The sequence below is a fragment of the Odocoileus virginianus genome, chromosome 1, assembly GCF_023699985.2.
Source record: "Odocoileus virginianus isolate 20LAN1187 ecotype Illinois chromosome 1, Ovbor_1.2, whole genome shotgun sequence".
Lineage (NCBI taxonomy): Eukaryota > Metazoa > Chordata > Mammalia > Artiodactyla > Cervidae > Odocoileus > Odocoileus virginianus.
Genome location: NC_069674.1, coordinates 80,953,118 through 80,975,931, shown reverse-complemented (window position 1 = coordinate 80,975,931; position 22,814 = coordinate 80,953,118). Strand labels below are relative to the sequence as shown.

General features: G+C 40.5%; 1 protein-coding gene across 2 annotated transcripts in view; it reads right to left on the bottom strand.

The window, feature by feature from the left end:
• Nucleotides 1-22,814, bottom strand: part of GRM3 (glutamate metabotropic receptor 3) — a 227,732-nt gene that overhangs the window by 7,422 nt on the left and 197,496 nt on the right. For both annotated transcript variants that reach the window (XM_020903082.2, XM_070470043.1), the window contains exons 4-5: nt 17,111-18,177; nt 6,378-6,552 (exon numbers count right to left, since the gene is read on the bottom strand). In XM_020903082.2, the coding sequence (XP_020758741.2) occupies nt 6,378-6,552; nt 17,111-18,177 (1,242 nt within the window). The remainder of the gene's footprint in view (nt 1-6,377; nt 6,553-17,110; nt 18,178-22,814) is intronic.

Sequence of the window (22,814 nt, the reverse complement as noted above, 5' to 3'; positions counted from 1 at the left end):
GGAGCCACAGAGAAGCTTTTGAGAGTTTTATCTATGACTTCAGTTATCAAATTCCATAAAGTACCTAATAGATGGGACCTTGGTTTTCTCATGTATAAATGTGTTTGTTAGAATAAATGATCCATATCATCCCTTGTAGCTCCAGTCTCTGTATTAAAGGAGGTGGGCTATAGTTACTTGGGGAAAACCTAGGAAAATAGTAGAAGTAAACAGAAAATGATTTAAAGGTTGTGTAAGAGTGGTTGTGAGACAAGTAAAGGGAAATGAAAAGAAAGGTATTGGAAATGATGTTTAATACCTCTCAAATGAAAAGAGAGGTATTAAACATCATTTTCCTGATGTATATGGGATTACCTATTACAGATGGAGACTATCGTCCCTTCCTCAATGAGGGAGAGAAAGGCAATAGAAAGAGGTTTTCAGCAGTGCTGTGGACTTGGCTTTCTTAAGGGAAAATGGATTGACGTCTATCTGATTTGGATGCACTAGGTGTATTCTGCCTGAAGTAAATGGCTTAACTTGCTGAAAACTTTAGGCTCTTCCTACATTGGTCAGAGAGGATTTATGTTTATAATATACTTATGCCTGTGGCAAAGAAGACCGTCACTTCAGTGTGGATTGCCAAATAACTTCCTAATTTGCTGGCCAGTTGTTATGAGACTCCCTGAACTGTCAAGCGCAGGTATGTTATACTGCTTTTCTGAACTATCAGTGTAGAGAAGAAACTTGGTATTATGTGCTTTTTTCCTTTTATAAAGTGCTATTCAGCGTTGAACAGTGGCTTGCCCCCGCCAACTGGGGTATCTTCAAAGCTTGACCACTGAAAAGTACAAAATCTGGCCCTCATGCAGTTACTTCCTGTTGCTATAGATCCATGGCACATAATACTGTGATGCTAGAAGACTGTTCCCCTTACCATTTTATTTTATTAAAAGATTCTTGTTTGATGTGGGCCATTTTTTAAAAGTCTTTATTGAATTTGTTATAATTCACTTTTGGCAGGGTTTTGTTTTTTTGGCCCTGAGGCATATGGGATCTCAGCTCCCAATATTGGGTGCAGGATTGAACCTTCACCCTCTGCCTTGAAAGGTGAAGTCTTAACCACTGGGCTGCCAGGGAAGTCCCTCCCTTGATCTTTTTAGACTACTGCTTTCTTTTTATTATGTGCAAATTCTTAGTAACAATGAATAGTTCTATTAATTGAGCTGTTCCCACATTACCACCTAAAGAAGTGACTTTCTGAATAAGATTCTGGCAGAAAAAAATTTATCTCCATATGCCCATGGCTCCTCTGGGACCCAAATCTGGGCATCATTAGTTAGCAGAAGCCTCTGGCTGATCTTAATGATAATGACATACATACATTTGAATGATCACCATGAGCAACAGAATTACACATTCCCGTAGGACCATGTCTGGGTACATAATAGCTCTGAAGACTATTGGGCACACTCCATTTCTCTCTTCTCCTCCAAGTCTATGCTGATGCAAACTCATATTAGTGTCAACAACATTCTAACCTGCACAGGCCCTATAGGATTTTATGGTGTGAAACCTCACATGTTCACCCAGCTTGTCTCCCTCAAAATAGTGCCGTTCCCTGACACCGTACACCCCTGCTGGTAGAACAAGATACTGCCAGGTGAAATGGGAAAGGGAAGGCTTTTACTTTAAAAAAATTATTAAATTTGCAGATGTTAAGATTCTCAGCATACGTTCTTGGTTGCCTTACTTTGGGGATCAGCTCTGGGAAGATCCTTTGCTTCTAAAGCTGAACAAAACAAAGAATGACCTCTTTTTTTTCTCTTCCAAATATGAAGGCTGTTTGCTTATGTGTGTGGGTGTGGGAACAGCATTACAGGTATGAGTTTAGGATATCAGGGTCTCTGAGTTCTACTGCTATCAGATGTCTATTCCCAACTTCACCTTTAGTAAATGTATTTTTTTGGGGGGTCTTGTGCTTCTATGAAAGAAATACCTTCCCTTGAGGGTTCCGAAGGGTGGTGGGGAAATAACTGTGCTGAGATGTAGCTCTTGGCATCATGAAGCAAAGGACAGGACTTCAAAACAGCTCTCCTTCTCTGAACCCAGGGCCTCTTTCCTCTTTGAGAGTCATATAAATGATGCTCCCTGCCCTTCACTGATAGCAGTGGATGAAGTAGATAGGCTGGCTTTGGCCGAGGTTCTCAAAATGTTTCCCTTGGATCATTTCTATTGAACCAGCTGGAGTATCTGTTATGGACCATATCTCTGGCCTTTACCAAGAATCCATGATACAAAGGGTCTGGAGATGGGGTCTGGGCATCTCCATTTCAAACAGTTTTTTTTTTTAATACATAAATATTGGGAACAATTAGCCTATGGGCACATTTAGTGGGAAAAAGTTAGTTTCCTTTATTTTTATTATTCTATATATAGTTAATCAGATGCAACTAAAATTGTTCTCTCTTATATACAGTAATATGTAAACATTTCTAAGATTGTGGATTTTCCAGGATATCCTTAACCATTTTCTTTCTTCTATGCCTGCTTCTGAGTTTGGCCATTCTTTTCTATCTTTTTGGAGCAACTGTGCAGCTTTTAAAACCCAATAACTGGTACTCTTTCTACTAGCAACCACCTTAGCTGCTGTCAGGGAGCTCACTTCCACTCCAAAGAGGAGGGATGTTATATCTCTGCTATTCTCTTGCCAGAGAATTAACTGGGTGTTTTTGTGACTGCACCTCTCAGTCAAGGTGAGTTCTAGGTATTGCATGTGTCATGTCACTTAATCTCTTCTAAGAGTGCAGTACTGGATGGATTTAGGATTTGGAGAGTGTAGCACGATGGGAATGGCCACACATTCTCTGAGAAGTGGGGTCTTCACCCCTCCCCTTGAATTAGGGTAGGCTCTGTCATGCTCTCCAGGTCCCACATGGAGATGTGTTCATATGAGAGAGGTGCTATATGAGACAGTGAACCACTGTGTTCTCTCCAGATTAGCTCAGTCTCAGCCGACAGTCCAGAAGGACCCCAGTAAAGGCCTTGTAGGGCAGACAGACTGCTCAGTCCAGCCCTGCCCAAATTCCTGACCCACAAAACCAAGATACATAATAAAAGGGCTTTCTTTTAAATCTCTAAGTTTTGGGGGAGGTTTGTTATGTGGGGATTGATAACTAAATGTGTCTCTGTGGGGGTAACTTTGTTGCTATACCAGCTTACCCTCATCCATACATGGGGTTTTTGTTTTTACCTCTGAAGGAAGTAAGTCAGAAAGTCAGCAGCAATATTGGTATCAATAACCCAATGGAATAACATGCTTGCAAATACTCACCAGAAGAATATAAATTATGTACAACTTAAGAAAAGCATATGCTTTACTTAATGAACTCAGAACAGTTTAAGGATTTTCTTGATTACTTAAAAAACATACTTCCCAGTATTTAGGAGTGAAATGAATATTAACTGAACTGAATCTATAATGGAGGAAACAGGCACTGAGATGTTAAACCAATTGCTCAGACTTTCATCATAGTGGGTCAGTAGCATGTTTATACTTATAACTAGATTCCACAGATCAATGGCTTTCAAATTTCTTTGATGGCAATTCATAGAAATAAATGTTTTACCTGAAACTGGGTACCCATATATAAACTTGAACAAACTTCATGAAATGCTATTTACACCATTACATGTGATGCACTCTAAGATACTTTATATTTTCTTTTAAAAAATGCTGGTCAAACCTACCAAATCAATTTCATGACCCATTCATGGATTACATTCTATAGCATGAAAAACACTGCCCTAGACACTAAGCTTCCTGGGACCAGGGATTCTATCCTATTCATTGTGTACACAGGTGCTTAGAAATTTCTGGTGTATAGAAGGCATTCAAGCATTTAATGATTGAATGAATTTCATGAAGAGGTTCCAATGTATTAAAATGGGAAGGATACTAATCACAAATCAGAAAATCCATTGTCAGTGCTTGAATCCTTGTGTATCATTGAGAAGTGACATCTCTTATTTCCTTGCTATAAAATAGAACTCGTGATATCCAGTATTCATGGGATAAAATGAGTCCACAAATATAAAACTATTGTGAGTAAAGGATAAAGAATTATAAGTAAAAAAATCAATGGATTTGTTACTTATGCACTTTGAAATTGCCTAGAAACATGATAAAAGTACTTCACTTTGTTACTTTAATGCCCCTTAATTAATTTGGATTAATTAGAGGAAAGTCATGGGGACTCATGCATGAGGTCTAAATTTAGACTTTTTAAAAGATAAACAAATGAAATTTCACTGAGTAACAAAACAGTCCTAAAATGCTGGGCTGGTGACATCTATGTTGAAGTACTGGCTGGGCCGCTAGCAGATTAGACAGTGAGTGACAGCCGGAGCATGTCCGTGGTAGCTGCATCGCATTGTTTTTGTGTCAATGGATGTTTCTGAAATTCTGAGGCGAGACTTGATTGGGTAAAGTGCCTTTGTTACCTCTTTGGGAATTTATTAATTCCTAGACTTTGCATCAGAAAATGCCACCATTTCTAAATTACTGAGGTTTGGATGTATGAGATTTGAAAAAAATGTCTGTGAGAGACTTGGGGATTTTGATAACTTGTTTTAATAACAACCAAGAGTTCTAAGCTTTCAACAAGACTCTTTTCACCCAGAGGTAAATCATGCTGCACAGCCTAGGGTAACCTTTCTTTTGTTTTCCCTTGAAAGCCTACCACGTACCTCATCCATGGGAAATTTCCTGTTTGAAGCAGAACCATGCAGTGGTGTGCTTAGAGATTGGAGAAACTGTCTCTAAGTTCTGGTTCTGCCACTTTCAATATGTGTGACCTCGGATAGGTTTCTTTATCTCCTAGAGCTGTGAGCATTAAATAAGCTATATCATGCGTGCACACATGTATGAAGTATTTAGCACAATGCCCAGCACAAAGGAAACGATAAATGATAGTTCCTCTTAGCTCCATTACTGTTTTTGTTTCTATTAGTTATTATTATTAGTTATATGCCAGCTTTTACCTGTCTGGATTAACTGTTATAGTTTGGCTGCTAGACAAGAGACTTTTTTGCTCAAGAAATAAGCAGGTTTCTTTAAGGGCCAAGGAAAATGATGTCACAGGTTTTACCAGGTCCTGGGACTCAGCCATTGTGACACCTGGAAATTGAGCTGAAAATAAATAAGGTGTCCATCTCTATAGCAGCTGAGACTGGGGAGGTGTGGTATACTCAGCGTGTCCCCGAAAGGTGCTGGCAGCTCTCAGTCTTCCTTTTGTTTGCTAGGGAAAGGACTGCACTGTAAAATTCTGTATGTTGTTGAAGAAACTGGGGCACTAATGCGATTGCTCACTCTGTGATGCTGAGCTATTTTGAAGTTTTCTTTCTAATCGGCTTGGGGCAAAATTGTGAAGTAGTCATTTGTCTATGTCCCTTTCAGCCCTTCTCCCCCACACTTCCCCTTCTTCATCCTTCTGTCAGTGAATTTCTCCTACTTCATACCACGGATTAGCTGAAAATGGCTTAAAAGGTTGTCCCCTTTAGGTACATTTGTGCTTTGGATAACTCTAAAGAATTAAATGATTCTCTAAGGATAGTTTCAGATATTTGCAGGCCAAGAGGAGAGAGAATTCTGATGGGGAGTTATCCTGGTATCCTTCAGTTCACACTGCCTTCTCAGCTGGTTGTCAGCTGAAAAAAACATTGTGTATTTGTAATAGGAGGTAGATCTAGTCCAAATTTTCCAAGGTGTATTCCATGGGATGTGAGTTGGTTTTCTTGTGGTCAGATACTTTTAAGAAACTGGAAATAACAGAATGAAACAGGTTTCCTTGCTGTAGAGATTCTTAGAAACTTTATCATGCTCATGTCAAAGGAGGTACTTTGAACTTCCAAGTGGGTATTTAGGATGTTACATTTTCCATCTTATTTGCTTATTTTCCTCTTTTAATTTTTATGAAGCACCTTCAGCATTTATGTGACACAAAACACTTTATAGAGCACTTCCCAGACCACCTAAGGAAGGAAGCAGTAAAGTGATGTGCTCAAGGTTCACTATTGAACTGGTTGGACTAGAAATTTGGTTGTCTGAGTCCACAACGTCATTAGAAATCCCAGCTGTGGTCATGGACTTAATGGCTGTCATCTCAGCTAGACTGAATACGGGAACTTGCCCTCTTCCACTGGTCATTGTGTTGTTAGCACCCAGCACAGTACCTGGCACACAGTGATTAAACCAGCACTTTTTAAAACTGAATTGAGATTGGTTATGGGGTGGACATGTGTTGTCTGTTTCTGTCTATGTCCACCGTTCCCCCTCCCAGCCTGCTCCCTACCACAGTGCTATGTTTGAAGGGGTCCGTGCCAAGCGCCATACTTACAGTGAGAATATGTGGTCCCAGTTCCACTGACACTGAACCTGTTCAAGTGCAGCCTGTGTGTGACCACATTCTTCTGGGGTTGAAACAGGATGATGTGCACCTTAGGTGCAAACAAACAGCCCAGGACCACGAAGCCACTCAGGCTAACAGAGATGCACATGGTCGTTGTCTGCACCTACAAGAAAAGGTTGCCTAGTTAAGTATCTTGACTATAAATTCAATACAGTGGTCAACTCAAGAGAATGCTAAAAAAAGAGCCAACTGAAAAAACCAGATCATCTACAGTTCTGTTCTTATTCTGGCCAAACCAATACAGCACTTATGTTGAATCTTCTGAGCCTGGGATCCACAGGGAACCATTGCTGAGGATTTGTAAGCAAACACTCTGTGATGGGTGTTCCTCAAGGCTTGCCAAGACTTCCCATGGACTTTCTTGTTTGGTTTGTTTTCTCCATTATATTTGTATAAAAGATACTTCTGCAGAGCCACTGAAGTCAGAATCTTAAGTAGTAAAATAACAGTACTAAGTGATGGAGTAACCCGATGTCTGATGGTTTGAGTTAATCAACTTGCTTTGTTTAAGGTTTACTATATTAAGAACAAATTTGATCCTGTTTCATATTTCTGTCTCTTTCATGCTGGGAGTGCTGCCTATCTGCTCTTGGTTTCCTTACTCAATCGTGGGGGACACTGTCAATTTTCTTCTAGGTACCTACTCTTAATCATTTCATTAGCATCTCTCTGGAATTTTGATACATCAGATACTCACTAGTCCATCTTTGTTTTCCCTTTCTTTCAAAGAAAGAATGTTCCCTTTATCCCTTTGCTGCCCCTGAAAGCAAACCTCAGAACTAGGTTTTATCATCTCTCTTCATTCTCTTGCCTCCACTCTTCATCGTCTCTGATCTTCTCATTTGTCCTGGCTTCAGCTCCCATAGATTTTTCTGGAAAATCCCAAATTAGATTCTACATATTTAATCACTTTTAGTGTGAAAAATGGCAATTAATTATTTCTTCTATCAGTTTCTACCCAGAGTAGCTATGGTAAATCCTAGAGTCATTTTAGAGTTCTTTCTCCTTCTTCTTCAGGCGATGCTATTACCAGATAGCAATAATTTCTCATGCCCCAAAGTGTCTGACCTTCTTCTATAATCAAGGAAAACTGAAGACTGAACAATTAACTAGAAGAGCCACATCATTTTAGAAGATTTCTTTCTGTTTCTGATTTTTTAAAAATCAGGTTACATGTATTTCATAACTCTGCAGAATCTGGTTTTACTTTAATTGCTGAAAGTAAATCTCTCCTCACTGTCTTAAAGCTCCTGCTCCCCTGACCACTCCAGTGCTCTCCAAACTTGGTCCCCGATTTCAGGCTCCTTTAACTTCTCAGAAAAGTCTACTGTCTAGTTCCATGATCGAAAAGCCTTGATCAATCATAACTATGTTATTCATAGCAAGTCCATTACTAGCACAATTTTTTTACATAGATATATAAAACATGTTATTAGAACTGTGTTCTTCCTGCCTCGGATCTGACTGTGGTGCCAGTATGAGAGGGATCAGTTTTCCCCAAGGGTGAGACAGGTTCAAATGCGCTCATTTTCCAAACCTTTTCTAAAAACACCTCTATAAATTTGAAACTCATCACGTTTTAAGACATTACAAGGAGAGGAGGAGGAAGGCTTTTGTGAGAAGAGCTTGCATAAATTGTACTGTGAATTCCATATCCTCTCTACTATAGGGGGATTTTACCCATCTCCTCACTGAAAGTCTAAAGGAAAGGGCATCGGTGTGGCCGTTCACAGAAGGTTTGACATTTTTTTCTGTGGAGGGAAGATGTTCTCCCTGGGAGCCTGATTCCTAAGTGAGAAATGGCCAGTTACTTTTGTACCACAGTAAGGAGACTGGCGAGTGTGTTGAAATAGCCCTTTAAGAATTTATCAAAGCAGAGGCTATGTGAGTGGGATGCTGGACAAGATGAGCCACGGGATAGAGAACCATCGGGGGGAATCTAGGGCCCATGTGGAGGGGCCTGGAGTCTTTCCCAGGATGGGAAGGAGGCTGGAGGGAGAACAACTGGATGTTCTGGGCCTAAGTGTGACAACTTAGAGTAGAAAATTGCCAGCCAACTCACTCAAGGACCTGCAGGGAAAAGAAACAGCAGGAAATTTCTGATAATCACATGAAAACACCCTTTAATCATCTTCCAGATTATCCCAAGGATGTGTCTTTAGCCACTGGGGACTCAAAGATCATAAAGCCATCCTGTTACATAAGAACTGTCCTACTTCTTCCTTGTTACTCTTTAACCAGAGCTGAGGGGAAACAGCAACTGGTGGCCTGGGAACGATGAGCTGGGAGAAAGGGGAAACTGACTGCTACAGCTCTAAGGCAGGCTGGACTGCAGGAGAGAATAAGGTTGAATGTTAAGTCATGATATGGTTTTGATAATTACATGGACAAGGCATTTGAATTCCTAGTAGACTATTTCCCACTGAAAATTATTGTAGGACCTTATGTTACCTAAGGGTGCACAAATCCATGGACCTCTGGAGCATTGTCACTTGTTGTTCTGTCCCAACACTAACATGGTGCCTTACATGGTGAACACCCTGAGTTTTGGTTCTACCCACTGGGATTTCCATCCAGTGGTAGGGTATGATTACTCTCATTCACTACTAAGGGAACAATGAGAGGCAAAACTAAAGGTGCATTTTGGTCACAGTTTATGCTGCAAAATTAAAAGATACCTTTTAATTTTTTTTCAAAACCCAAGTATCAGCCTCATAGTTTCAGTTGCCCAATTCCTTCTATAAATCACACTATAAAAAGTCTGCATTTACGTATAATTATTTGTCCTGCATCTTTGAACATTCCCAGTTCACGCTGCTCTGTTTTCATCTTCCTCAAGCTCCTAGCAACACCTGACGTGGTTAACCACTTACTGGATACATCCTTCCCTCACTGATAGTTCCTCATCTGAGTTTCCTTTGCTAACTTTTTTCTCTTCTACCTGAGTTCTAAGTGCTGGAGTGTCTCAGAACTCAGTTTTGGACACTCTTTCCTTCACCATCTCATTGAGTTCCAGGGTATAAGTACTTCCTGTGTGGATGATATTCACATATGTAGTACTAGTTCCAACTTATCCTCTGGGCTTCCAGACCTATACACTCAACCACCATCTCGGCATATCATGGATATGTAGTAGGCAAATCAGAATGAATCTGTAAGCAGAACTTGATCCTCTCTTCCAAGTGTCTCCATTTAAGTGACACCAAATGCCACCCAACTGTGCAGCCACAAACCTGAGAGTCATCCTTAATTTTTCCATTTCCCTTACACCCACACTTCCAATCCAATAGCAAGTTCTGTTTGTTCTTTTGGAAGATAATCTTCTACAATCTCTTGGGCTTCTATATCTTTCAAGCAGCAGTTCTGACTGCCTTTGTTCTGGACTTTCTTTTCAAGGGATTTTTATTGCAAAGAGCCTTAAGAGATGGAGATAGTGCCTGTGAAACAAGGGACCAGCATATCATCCATTAGAGAAGACTCGGGTTCCCTAATCTCAGAGTTCCTCCAGGTAATGTCACCACTGACTATGCAGTAGTTACAGTCTCCTTTGCCTAGCCTTCAGGAAGCAGGGCTCAGGGAACCAGAGCCAGTGCTAAACTCCCAGCTACTGCTATTACTTTGAGTTATAAAGTCCTTTTTGTCAGTGTCCACAAAACTGTGGCAGGCTAGCATGGTAAGTTAGAATAAGTTGAGTAAAATCCAGACTTTATGTTCTTTGACAGCTGTGACAGTGAGATTGGAAAGGTTTTCTCAAAGAGGAAATGTGGGCTGATTAACAGGCCTCGAGAGAAGTCCAGAGAATCTATAGCAAAGAGGTTGACCAAACTATGTGGTCATCCAGGCGATAAATGGTGCTCTACTTTATTGCCATCGATGAAGAAGGTTTGAGGGATGGGGTCGCAGGCTGAGTAAAAGGAAGTGGGTTTAGATAGAGCTGCTGCACCAGTGCTGAAACTGTTGCTGACTCTCCTCTGGGCGTGGGGTGGATTTCCTCCCTATCCTGATTCGGGTCCTTGATGGGCAGAAAGTTCCACTCTTTTTCACATAAAAGATGCATGAAAGATGCATGACTACGCTGACCATGAAAAGAGAATCCTTGCAGAGACCAGGGGAATCATTCGGACTTTGCCTGCCTCCCCCGGAAGATGAGAGAGGCAGGTGCCTAGAGCTTGTGAAGGCGGCGTGGCAACAGCTGACCCCTTATGGCTCATCCCCTGCTGCAGTCTCTCTTGCCAAACTCAGATCCGTTCCAAGATGACCAAGGTCTCAGCTTTTTTACAGTGGAAACCTTGGCTGCAGAAAAGGAGCTTTGGTCTTCTCTGAGATTTCCCTGAAACAGAGTAATGCTTTGGAAGACCATAGATGAGGCACTGACTAGTACTGGGGCTTTTACTGACCTGCAGTGGGTTTAAAATGCTGACAAACGTGCTACACCAAAGAATGAGAAACTGATGTGAGGAAATCTAGAGAGATTCTTACAGTCAGCTGCAGTGCTGGAACACTTGCCGAGCTCTACACTAAAACCAGGCAAGACACTAAGCAATATCATCGTGTTGAGATAGCAAATGCCCTGAGCTGAGATGGACGCCTTTAAAAATGTTGCTGTCTATGTGAGTCACTGCCAAGTAAGCTGAAATACACAAGCAATATTCCCTGGGCAGATAGCTACCTGGCTCTGGCCTCTTGAGTTAAGGGGTCCCCAAAGTTGAATAGTGACAGTAATGATCTTGCCATTCAGTTCACGGTTTTGGGTGCTCATAAACATTCGCTCTTCATTCAGTTGAACCATGCATAGCTCTACATGCTTGAAACACACAGCAAATGTGCTTTCCTTCCTGGCATGCAGATTTGCCTGCTACCTGGTTCCTCCCTTACTCTCCATCCTGACTGCAGCTGCCTTAAGAAGACAGGAAGGATAGGATAAAAGTCTCCCCATCCCCAAGGGTAGCTGCCAGCTATATGCATCAGACCCAGTGTGCTGAGAAACTCTGGGGAGGTAAGAACTCAAATATCTATGCTCTGTTGGTTACAAACAACCAAGTTACCATCCTACTCAGACCTGTTAGGGAGAAGTTAGGGCTGGGATCAGAATGAGACAAGTGAGGGAGGCACTTGCTTGAGAGGGAGATTTAAGGAGGCATCCCAAACTCAGAAATCAATATTTTATTGCAATGTTTCTTAAAAATTCTTGCTAAAAACCTGTGTTCCCCATCCTGATCCCCCTTCCCAGCTCCCTCTCCATCCCATCCCTCTGGTCTTCCCAGTGCACCAGCCCTGAGCACTTGTCTCATGCATCCAGCCTGGGCTGGTGATGTGTTTCACCCTTGATAGTATACTTGTTTCAATGCTATTCTCTCACATCATGTCAATGTATGGCAAAAACCACTACAATATTGTAAAGTAATAAGCCTCCAACTAATAAAAATAAATGAAAAAAAAATCTTGCTAAAAACCTATGATGAGCACAATACCCACCTTTTAAAAAAAGGATAAGATCGGTAACAGTGCTGGGCTGTGACAGATTCAAACAGAAGGTAAAAAGAAAAGTCAGCATTGAAACATGTATATTATCTAGGGTGAAACAGATCACCAGCCCAGGTTGGATGCGTGAGACAAGTGCTTGGACCTGGTGCACTGGGAAGACTCAGAGGGATCGGGTAGAGAGGGAGGTGGGAGGGGGGATCGGGATGGGGAACACATGTAAATCCATGGCTGATTCATGTCAATGTATGACAAAACCCACTACAATATTGTAAAGTAATTAGCCTCCAACTAATAAAAATAAATGAAAAAAAAAAGTCAGTAACACTGGTCTTGTCATGATGACTGTGTATACAAGTGTCACCAGCGCACTCTGCATTGCCTAGTGGCAATTGGGAAGCCTACACAAATGCTGATGTTCTGGCTACAGTGGTGGCTGTGAGTGATAAAGTCCTTTGTCTCTGAATCAGGAATCTCATGTCTTCTGTCACCATCCCTGAAACTGTTGTGGACTCACCTGTTAGACTGTGGGGTGGTTTAAAAACCCCGACAGGTTCTGTCTCCATCACTGACATGCCACCCTTGGCTCCAGTCATCATCAGCTCCAACCGGAACACCTACTGCAACACCTAACCACTCTCTCCCCTCCTGCTGTTGCCTTTCTGTCACATAGTGTCTTCAGCAGATTGCATTTTTTTTTTTCTAAAATGTGAGATCACTAAACTGTTCTGCTTAAAAGTGAATTTCAGTGGTTTCTTTTTCCATATAGAACAAAATCTAAACTTTTTGCTATGTGTTATGAAGTCCTGTGTGGTCTAGCCACCCCCCCCCCCCATGCCCTGCCTACCTCTCATATAAAATCACACTTCCATCTACTCATTAAACTGTAGCCAGATACACCTTTCTTTGCTATGACATTTTTGCCTAGAGGCATTTGTGCTTACTGCTTCTTCTGTCTAGTGTGTGGAATTCCCCTGTCTGGCTTTTCCATCTTTCAGCAGAGTATTATGAAATGGGTCCTAGGAGGGGTGGCAAAGATTTTTTTTGAAAGAATGAGATGTGACACATTTCTTTAAGTCTTCAAATATTCAATGTGAACAGTGAAATTTCTTTGCAATTACTTAAACCTTGTAAAAAAAATTCTAAAGTCACCCCCAAGCCTCTGCCTAGATTAAGTGCTTTGCCTGTCCCAACCCCAGAAAAGAATCTAGCACCTTGAAACCTGAAGTACAGTCCTTGGTCCAGCAGCATCTCCATCACCTGAGAGCTTACTGGAAATCCAGAATCTTGGGCCTCATCCCTTCTCACTGAATCAAAATGTTTAGCAAGATTCCCAGGTGTATACACCTTAAAGCTTGGGAAGTAGCATATCCCCTCACCCTTCCATCACAGCACTCACCCCTGCATGAGTTATCCAGAATTTTCATTTGTTCATTACTCACTCTCCATTTCTATCTCCTCTTGTTCCCTACTAGACTATAAGTTATAAAAGAGGAGGGGCTGGTCTATGTTAATTGCTGTATCTCCAAGGCCCATGATAAAGGCTCAAATACTTTTGGAAAACATGACTGAACAAAATACTTAGTAATTACCATTTTAATTTTTTATGGAAAACTTTCCACCCAAACATGGCCTAATTTTTTATTTACACCATGTACACTATGTATTGGATCCCTGATGACTCAGAGTTTGTTTTTTTACCCTTTCTAGGATGGTTTTGTTGCAGTAAAGAATCCTCAAAGATTCTTCAAATTTTTGGATTCTTACTCAAGTTTTTGCTTGCTTTGTCTTGATGCCTCTTACAGCATCAGTTTTGCTTGTTTTGGCTTTACTCCTACAAATGTATTCCTCCTATTAAGAACAGATAAGTTTGTGGTATAGCATGAAAGGCACGGATTTGGATCCAAAAATCTTGTCCCACTATTTCTTAACTGTGCCACCTGGGAAGTTAATTATCCTCTGAGTCTGTTTACTCATCTTTCCAATGGATAATGAAATTTGCTTTCCAGGGTGCTAATGAGAATAAGTGAGCTCAGGTATGCAAAGCATTTAGCAGAGTAAGGTCTTGGAGGTCGATCAGGTAGAGTCAGTTCCTTTCTTTCCCTCTTACCTTAATTATGTTACTTTTTTGCCCAAGCAAACAACTAACCAAAAGAAAACAAGAAAAATTTAAAAAAAAATCAGAAGACCTCAAATCCCTTAAACATTATTTAAATGAATTCCTTTACCTGGTATAATCTGACCAAATTGCCAGTTCCCATGAGTTTCTTACTAGACTCCCCTTACCTTCCATTTGAGTGCAATCGACATTACATTTTTCTTGGTTCGTTTCTATTTTGCTTCAAGAATATTCCCTGTAAGGCTTATATTCTCTAACTACCTTAATTGCACTTTCCAACGAAGGTCCAGGGTGAAATCTCACCTTTTTCAGCGGGAGTATTCCTGGAAAGACCAAGCTCTTACTGATCCAACTCTTTTTTTGAAACAAGTAGGCATTTAAGAGTTTGTATCAGTAATTTAACTGTAAACTATTTTGCATTAATCTTGAATTCATTCATTCTTGTTATTTTTTCCCAACTGGGGTGTAAGCTTTTTGAAGACTAGAATGGTACTTTATATTTATGTGTAACTCCCAGCAGGTGGCAAAGTACTGAGTCATAAACCTTGTTGACAGATGTCCAAATTTCTAATGCCGGTTCTCAGATTAATGGGTACTTTTCTAATGCTGCTGATTCTATCTGAGCCACATGGTTTACCTCTGAGAAATTTAAAATCTCAGTCTAAAACAAGGGGCCCAAGTTCAAATACTTCATACATGAAGTAAACCAAGTGTAAGAATTCAGGGGTTGGTGGGCATTGTGGGTAACAGGAGTGAGAGTTCTGTCTAGAGACATGAACACTACTCAACCAACTAATTGTTGCATGTAGGAATTAGGGTTCACATGTTTCACTTTGTTAAGAGGAACCAAGAATCTAGATAGCTTCATAACATTTCTCAGTTTTCTAACTCTGACAGATATTTCACAGAATTTCAGAACATTGCAGGCCAAGCTAAAGCTATCTATGAGATGAGAAGAGCATGTGATTCATTAGAGCAGCGATTTTTAATCGTGGCTGTAAGTGAGAGTCACTTGGGGAGCTTTGACAAATCCTGAAGTTCAGGCCACAGATCAGGCCAATTAAATCAGAATTTCTGGGGCTCTGCCCCAGGTATCAGCATTTTTTCAAAGCTACCCAGTTGATTCAATATGCAGTTGAAATGAAAACCACTGTGTTGGAGGCTCTGGTGTACCTTCTCATTTCTCTTGTAAACTTAGGGTTGGCATTATTGCCAGGATAAGTGAGACCTCAGATGATCTCTGTGTGATTCGTTGCCTTAATTAGCACACACCTTAAAACACTCAACTTTAGTCTCTGCTGCATTTCTCTAGTAACTTCCATATGTGGTGAAACTTTGGGTCTTCAGCTAATTTCATTTAATCATGATACTGCTATCATGTTAAAGGGGGGGAAAGTCATTTTTAGAAATAAATGCTAGTTCATTCAATGAAATTAAATTTCACTCTCAGTAGTATTTTCTGCTCTATTTTTTTATTAGCTTTTCTGAGAAAGAATAGTTTCAAATCATATGTTGAGGCTGAAATAATTAACAGTGTAATAACCATTTTGCAGTCCCAATACCCCAAGTCCTATCTACTAAGGATGGCTTCTTAAGAACTGGAAAAAAAAAAAAATCTTTATAGGCCTTTAAGAGGGTGATGTGTACTGAAAAATAAAAGATAGAATTGGGGGCATTAAAATACATGAACTGTAGTTCTCCATTTAATCCCCACACTCAAAAGTTACAAACTCCTTTGTGGTGCATATAATCTGGCCTGTGATTTTAGTTCTGACCTCTGATTTAGTTTTGATGTTTTTTCCTTTGACAGATTTTCAAAAAAATTTTATAGATATTCTTAGAAAGCCTGACTGTTATCCCAATGCTGAATATATATCCTTCATTTTTCTTGTTTTTCCTTTGTGGTAGCCCAGAGGTTTCAGTCATATGGTAGTGGATAATTTAATAGACTAGACACGCTAAGCTTTGCCAATCTCTTGATCTGTTGCTGTAAATAGCTTTGTCTTACTTTTGAGTTGTGATATTCAAGAGCTTGGTAACATAGGAACTGCTGATAAACAAAAGTTTTGGAAGCTATTCTAACCTACAGAGGCACTTTATTTGGTGAAATCACGGTGTAATAAGGAAACTATAATGCCTCTGGAAAACTTTATGATGACTTAAGAAATATAGAAAATAAAAACCGATTGCTTTAAGAGGGAAAAATTCCTATACTCACTCATACTTACTCATTGGAAGATACTAAAATTACAATTTTAAATGCAAGAGCAACTGATGGATCATTTCAACAATTTGAGAAGTTTTGATGGAATGATGAACCAGTTTCTTTCAGAAAAGATGATAATTATATTGAAGCCCAAAACTTTGAACTAAATATCACTGAAGACTATATGAATAATGATTTAATGAGATTGCCCGAATATAGACAGTAAAATTTTTAACTAATTCAAGGATTACATTACATTACATTCAAGGTACATATATATACCATGCCTGTAGGAACTAAAGTTGTAGGAAAAATACAATAAGTAAATATTGTATTTTAACCCATTTTAGAGAAATAATCATGTTTATCTGAAACTCAAGTGAGAGTTTTCAGGTCTTTAAACTGATCCTGGCTTAATGTTGCAAGTCAGCTTTAACTTACAGATTGATCTATGGTAGCCTGGTCCTCTTGTGTCTAATTTAAAATGTTCTCATTAGATTTCTAGTGGTATAAGTCTTATTCTCTCGTCACTCACTTTCTAAATTTAATTAAAAGTTTTAAGGGTGTGTGTGTGTATTATACTTTTGTCCCACCAGATTATAAATTGTTTGAATGACTATGCCATATACACGTATCTTCCTTTCTGTGCCTAGCACAATGTTTTCCATATAGTAAGCACTAATTGCTTTTAAAACACAGTGAATTAATTTCCATATGCAACATGGCAGTTCATCATAGCATTTGTTATTTAGCTACCTGATTGCTGAGATAAAGGGAGTCTATTGTAAATTCTACATAACAAAACAGTAGAAGGATACAAGAAGAAGGAAAAGAAGAAACCATTCCAAGACTTACTCTGTAGTCACTTGACGTCACATAAAATATAGGGAGGAAGGCCAACCAGATGATGCACGTCGTGTACATGGTAAAGCCAATGAACTTGGCCTCGTTGAAATTTTCTGGGCACTTCCGCGTTTTGAAGGCATACACAGTGCATAAGATGACCAGGACTACGTCGTAGGTAAGTGAGATCAACATGCTGGAATCTTTGACGTTGCATTTTAAGATGACTGTTTCCCGCTTCTCTGGAAGGGTGTGCCGCCTGGTGCCTGGAGCCTCCAGGATAAGCCACACAGACACGACCACGATCTGCACCAGTATCAGACCCAGGCAGATGAAAACCTGAGAACTCGGGCTGATGAATTTTGGCCTCTGAGCGCCATTCTTTACCCCATCGAAGATGCGGGCAATGCAGTTTGTCTTGGTTAGCAGGGCTGAGTAACAGACAGCGAAGGAGGTCCCCAGCCCCAGTCGGCGCAATGCGCAGATGACGGGTGACGGCTTGGAAATGAAGAAGAACGTCATGCAGTAGGACAGGCCAACCCCAAACAACAGGATGTAGCAGAGCTCCCGGCCTGATGCTTTGACCAAGGGTGTGTTGTTGTGCTTGATAAAAACAGTCACAACCATGCATGTGCACATAAAACCCAGACAGGCAATGGTGACTGGACCAATGGCCCAGGCATCTTCCCACTTGATGTAGTCCTCAGGAAGGTCAAAGCAGCCAGATAGGTCTGCAGTGGGCCACTGCCCAAGGCCGCAATCCATACAGGTGAACTCATCAGCCAGGTATTCGTAGGGCTCGCAGGGGATGCAGATCCAGCAGCAGACATCTCCTGGTTGCATATTCTTCATTTCATTGGGTGCACAAGGGTCACTGCACTGGGAAGTGGGCATTGAATTCCGGGACCAGTGGATAGAGTCAACATCTAGTGATAAGGTTTCTGACCAATGACCAACCTTCAGGTAGGAGTACTTGCCACCCACATACTGGAAGTTGAACACGTTGTATCGTCCCATGCCATCTCCAAAAGTGTCAAACTTGACAACGCTATCTACACCTTTATTTGTGATGAATGGAGCTGCGATGTGTAAAGTAAAAGAAAAAAAAAAAGAACACTGTTTAGGTGTCTTAAGTATGATCAGTCAATGCTTTTATATCATACACTTAGCAAAACTGAAGTAACAGGGAACAGGACTCCAAGGCTGAGATAATTTATCAAGTACCATTGAATTTACATATTAAAAGCTACTGGAATACTCAAGCATTCACAAATTCATTCACCTAACATTCCTGAGTGCCTCCTATGTGCCAAATGCCTGTGACAATCCGCGAGTACAATATAGTGTCTGCCTTCAAAGGAGCTGATTATGTAACTGGGGAACTGGGGAACTGGCAAACGGCAAACATGCAGTCATAGTCTATGTGGTATATAAATATTCATTTCTTGAAAAACTCCGAATAGGAATTGGACAAAACTGTGAATTGCATCTGTATTATTTATTGAATGCCTAGAAATTAAATATTTTCATGGAAGTATGTAATTAAAAGGAAGATTTTTTTTTCTCCTTCAAAGTCAAGAAAAAATATTTTCACCATAAGTGGATGGTATGTTTCTTTTAAACAGTTTAGATGATTCAGATGGAAAAAAAAAAACACTCATCTATAATCCTTCAACTGTAGTATCTTCATATTTGGGAGGATAGTCATTGTGACTATGTATTTGCAAGCATCTATATACAGCATGCATGCTAAGTCACTTCAGTCATGTCTGACTCTTTTGTGACCTTATGGCCTATAGCCCACCAGGCTCCTCTGTCCATGGGATTCTCCAGGCAAGAATACTGGAGTGGATTGCCATGCCCTCCTCCAAGGGATCTTCCTGACCCAAGGATCGAACCCACATCTCCTGTGGCTCCTGCATTGCAAGCAGATTCTTTACCAGTGAGCCACTGGGAAAGCCCCATGTATAACATACTCCTATCTATCTGTCTATCTACACACAACCTGAATATTCTGAAGGCACCTACAGTATGCAGATGCTATGTAATTGCTTTAACGCTTGTTCCTAACTGTACAGGATTGGTACCCTGCACTGTCTCTTATAGCTGGTACCTAAGAGCAGCAGCTGTCGGGGTGTGTCTGGTTCCTCTCTTCCAGCTGCTGCTCATCATGCCTCTTGCCAACATCTGCTGCCGTTTTTATGCCACCTTCTCTGGCTGACTCTGTGCCTACTATTTCACACTGCTGACTTTTACTCTTTCCTTAAACGTAGAGGATGTGGCTGATGTCTCTGTGATGTGTAGACAAATTTTATTTGTTAGGGAAGGCTTGCCTGTGTGGATAAATAGACCCAGGTTATTTAAGGGTTCAAACACAATGGAAGTTTATGTCTCCCTTGTGCAGCAGGCTAAGGTCTTGGTCCATGGGTATCTATCCTCCATGCAGTGATTCAGGAACTCAGGTCCCTTCCATCTTGAAGCTGTACCAATTCCTACGGCCTCCTTCTCATCAGCATCCACCCAGTGGAAGGAGAAAAAGAGTATGAAGTAGTTGAACCTGCTTCCTAAAAGTATAAACCTGGAAGTGGCACCTGTTTCTGTTCACATTTATTGACTAGCAATTAGTTACAGTGTCACACCCAACTTCAAGAATGACTGGGAAATGTCGCTTCTACAGCTCTTTTGTTCATAAACGACCTCTGGGAGGATGCCCAAGGGTAGTGGTTACCAATGGCAAGAGATGGGAAGTGGGCAGATGCATGGCAAAGATGGGTGGGAAATTTTTACTGAATTCTTTTATGTTTATATTTTTTGCATTTTGAAGCATATGATTATAATGCCTATTCAAAATACAATAATAAAAAAGGAAAATATACATTAACCATCAAGGAACACAAGATATTTGAGTAAACTTCCAACCTGGAAGAGAAAGACAAACAACCAGAAAAGGAAACTTGGCATCGATAGAGACAATGCAGGGAGCAAAAGATGAAAACTTTATAACAATAATGAGTTCAGAGAGATAGGAAAAGATGCTGCATCTAGGAGAGAGCTACAGTCTATCTTAAAAAAGAACATTCAGAGAGCAAGAATGAACTTTTGGAATTGAGAGCAGAAAATAGAAATTCAGTATAAGGATTGAAAGTTAGATTTAAGAGAATTCTCAAAGTTTGAACAAAATGCTCAGAAGGAAAGTAGAAAATAAAACAAAGATTTGAGAAGACTGTGTGGAATTTCAGCATTCAATCAAGAGATGCTTTAGAAAGAGAGAAAGAGAAAATAGAAGGAGGACAGTATCAAGAGAGTCAAAGTAAATTATTGGACAAACTGACCTGGGAAAGAGTGACAAGAGACTATTGCCCTTTCTTATGAGCTTTGTCAAAGTCACATAAAAATTATGTACATGTATAGTTTTGATAAAAATAAATAATAAAGTTAAAAAGTATAATGAATATTTGGGCCAGGTCAGGCAGAACAGCTTGCAAAGTAAATAAATAAGGAAAATGATACTGCTGCAAATATTATCACAAGTGCTTAAGTGAGTGGTAAACAGATAGTCATTTGGTGACATTTTTTAATATAAATTTTCCTCTTATTAAATCTGTCTCATTAAATATGCAACAAACCCATTGTCAGCAGAAGTGTTCTGATCTGTAGTTTGGAATAAAGAGCTAATGTGTCTGTGTGTGTATTAGTCCCTCAGTCATGTCCGACTCTGAGATCTGAGAGAATCTTGCCCGGAGAACCCCATGGGCTGTAGCCCTCCAGACTCCTCTGTCCACGGGATTCTCCGGGCAAGAATACTGTTGTGGGTTGCCATTTCCTGCTCCAGAGGGTCTTCCCAACCCTGAGATTGAACCCGGGTCTCTTGAGCCTCCTGCATTGGTAGGTGGATTCTTTAGCACTGTACCCCTTGGGAAGCCCTTGCTATGTCTATACTAGAAGGAAAAAGAATGAAAGGGGAACCTAGAAGAAAAAGGTAAACCATATCTGCCAAATATTCCACAAGGGAGAATCTTCCTCTACCTGAATGCCGATCCAAACACGACTGACCTGGGTAGTGAGGAGGCAGGTAGGAAAACCTAGCTCTTTCTCAGGTGTTGCTGAAATGACTTTAAATGACAGAGCAGCGTGAAAGTATCGATCCTGTCACCTTCCTGATGCGCTCACAGTTGCTTCTAAGTCAAATGACTCACCTGGGAAATAGTTCAAGTCCAGTGACCCGGAAGTATGGTTCTCTGGAGATAAGCTGTACTGTTCTTTAGAATGAGTTTCCTATTTCTCGAGTTGAATCTCCCCAAGGGAACCAAGCATCATTCAAAATGGAAAGATAAATCACCTCTGTTGTTGGGGTAACAGCATGAAAAAAACTAAAGGGGTTGGGAAAGAATTGGAAAGATAGAGGGGTTTTTGTTTTTTTTCCCCACAAAGACTAAGAACCTTTCTCCAAAATTTACTTCACTGCACTAGTGCGTCAAAATCAGGTCTTCATGTTGCAGAGGAAACCTGATCTGGCCTCAACTCAGGAGACTAACTTCTCAGTTTAGCTTCTTATCCAGTTAGTTCTGATCCCAGTTTCAAATGGATTTATTTGGAAAGTTTCATACCAAGGTGACCAGCCCTCCTAGGGTCCGTTTCACAGAGATGAGGCAGGTCAATACCTTACAAATACCACAGGTCAATGGCAGGAGGAAATTAAATCAGTTCTTTATTTTTTTCTCTCAGACAGAAGTCCAATAAGGTAAGACAGTAATGTGGCTCTTAACAGGCTGTTAATAATGGGAATATAACTGCCACTGCCTGGGTTCACATCCGTAAATGCTAATAAAGATTGCAAGAGCTACCAGCAGCAACATGGCTTCAATTTTATAACCAAGCCATCACTGAAATTTCCATGAACTATTTTGATGGATTGGAATAAAGACCTAGGTGAGAAGATAGAAAATGACTTTTCCCTTGAAATACCTCATTAGGGGTCAAGAGGTGAAGAAATCAAAATCCTCTGGCTGGAGCCAACAGAATCCTTTACAAACATCATGCGGCAGGAAGACAGGAAAGAATAAAAATGAACTCTTGGCTATGTGTAATTAATCTACCTACTGATTAGGAACACAATTGCTGATGCATTTCCGCAGTTATTTATCACCTGAGAGTGGTTGCTGAGGCACAGCACCATCTAGATGTCTGAAGTGCTGTCTCATACAGGGAAAAATACTGGCTAAGTACCTCAGGTGCAAGGGAAAGTGAGTGTTCTAGAAAAGCTATTGAAAGAACATTGCTTTTTTTTTTTTAGTGTTAAGACTTGGTGTAAAGACATCTCCAGTTCTCCTGAGAAGTTAGCACAGCTAACACTTCTGATGTCTCATTACACATTTTCCTGTTTCCCTATCTAGAATCACATATTATGGCTGAAATTTTCAGCACTGGAGGAGGCTCAGAAAGGAACAGTGTTTTCCTAGACTAAGAATGAAGAGTGTGGAGGCAAGGCACAGAGAAAATAGCAGTGAGTGGAAATTAGTGAGATTTCAATCTCCTTCAGCCCCAATTCAGCGGGCAGGCTCAGGGTCTGCTTTCGCTTTTTTTTTTTTTTTTGGTTTTAGCTGGAAGGTTCACGGTGGCCCCTGAATCTTGGTTAGGGGCCATTTTTAACCTGAGCTAATGTAACTACCACATCTTTTTCTACCCTCTCTTCCCCAAGCCCTGATCTCCATTACAT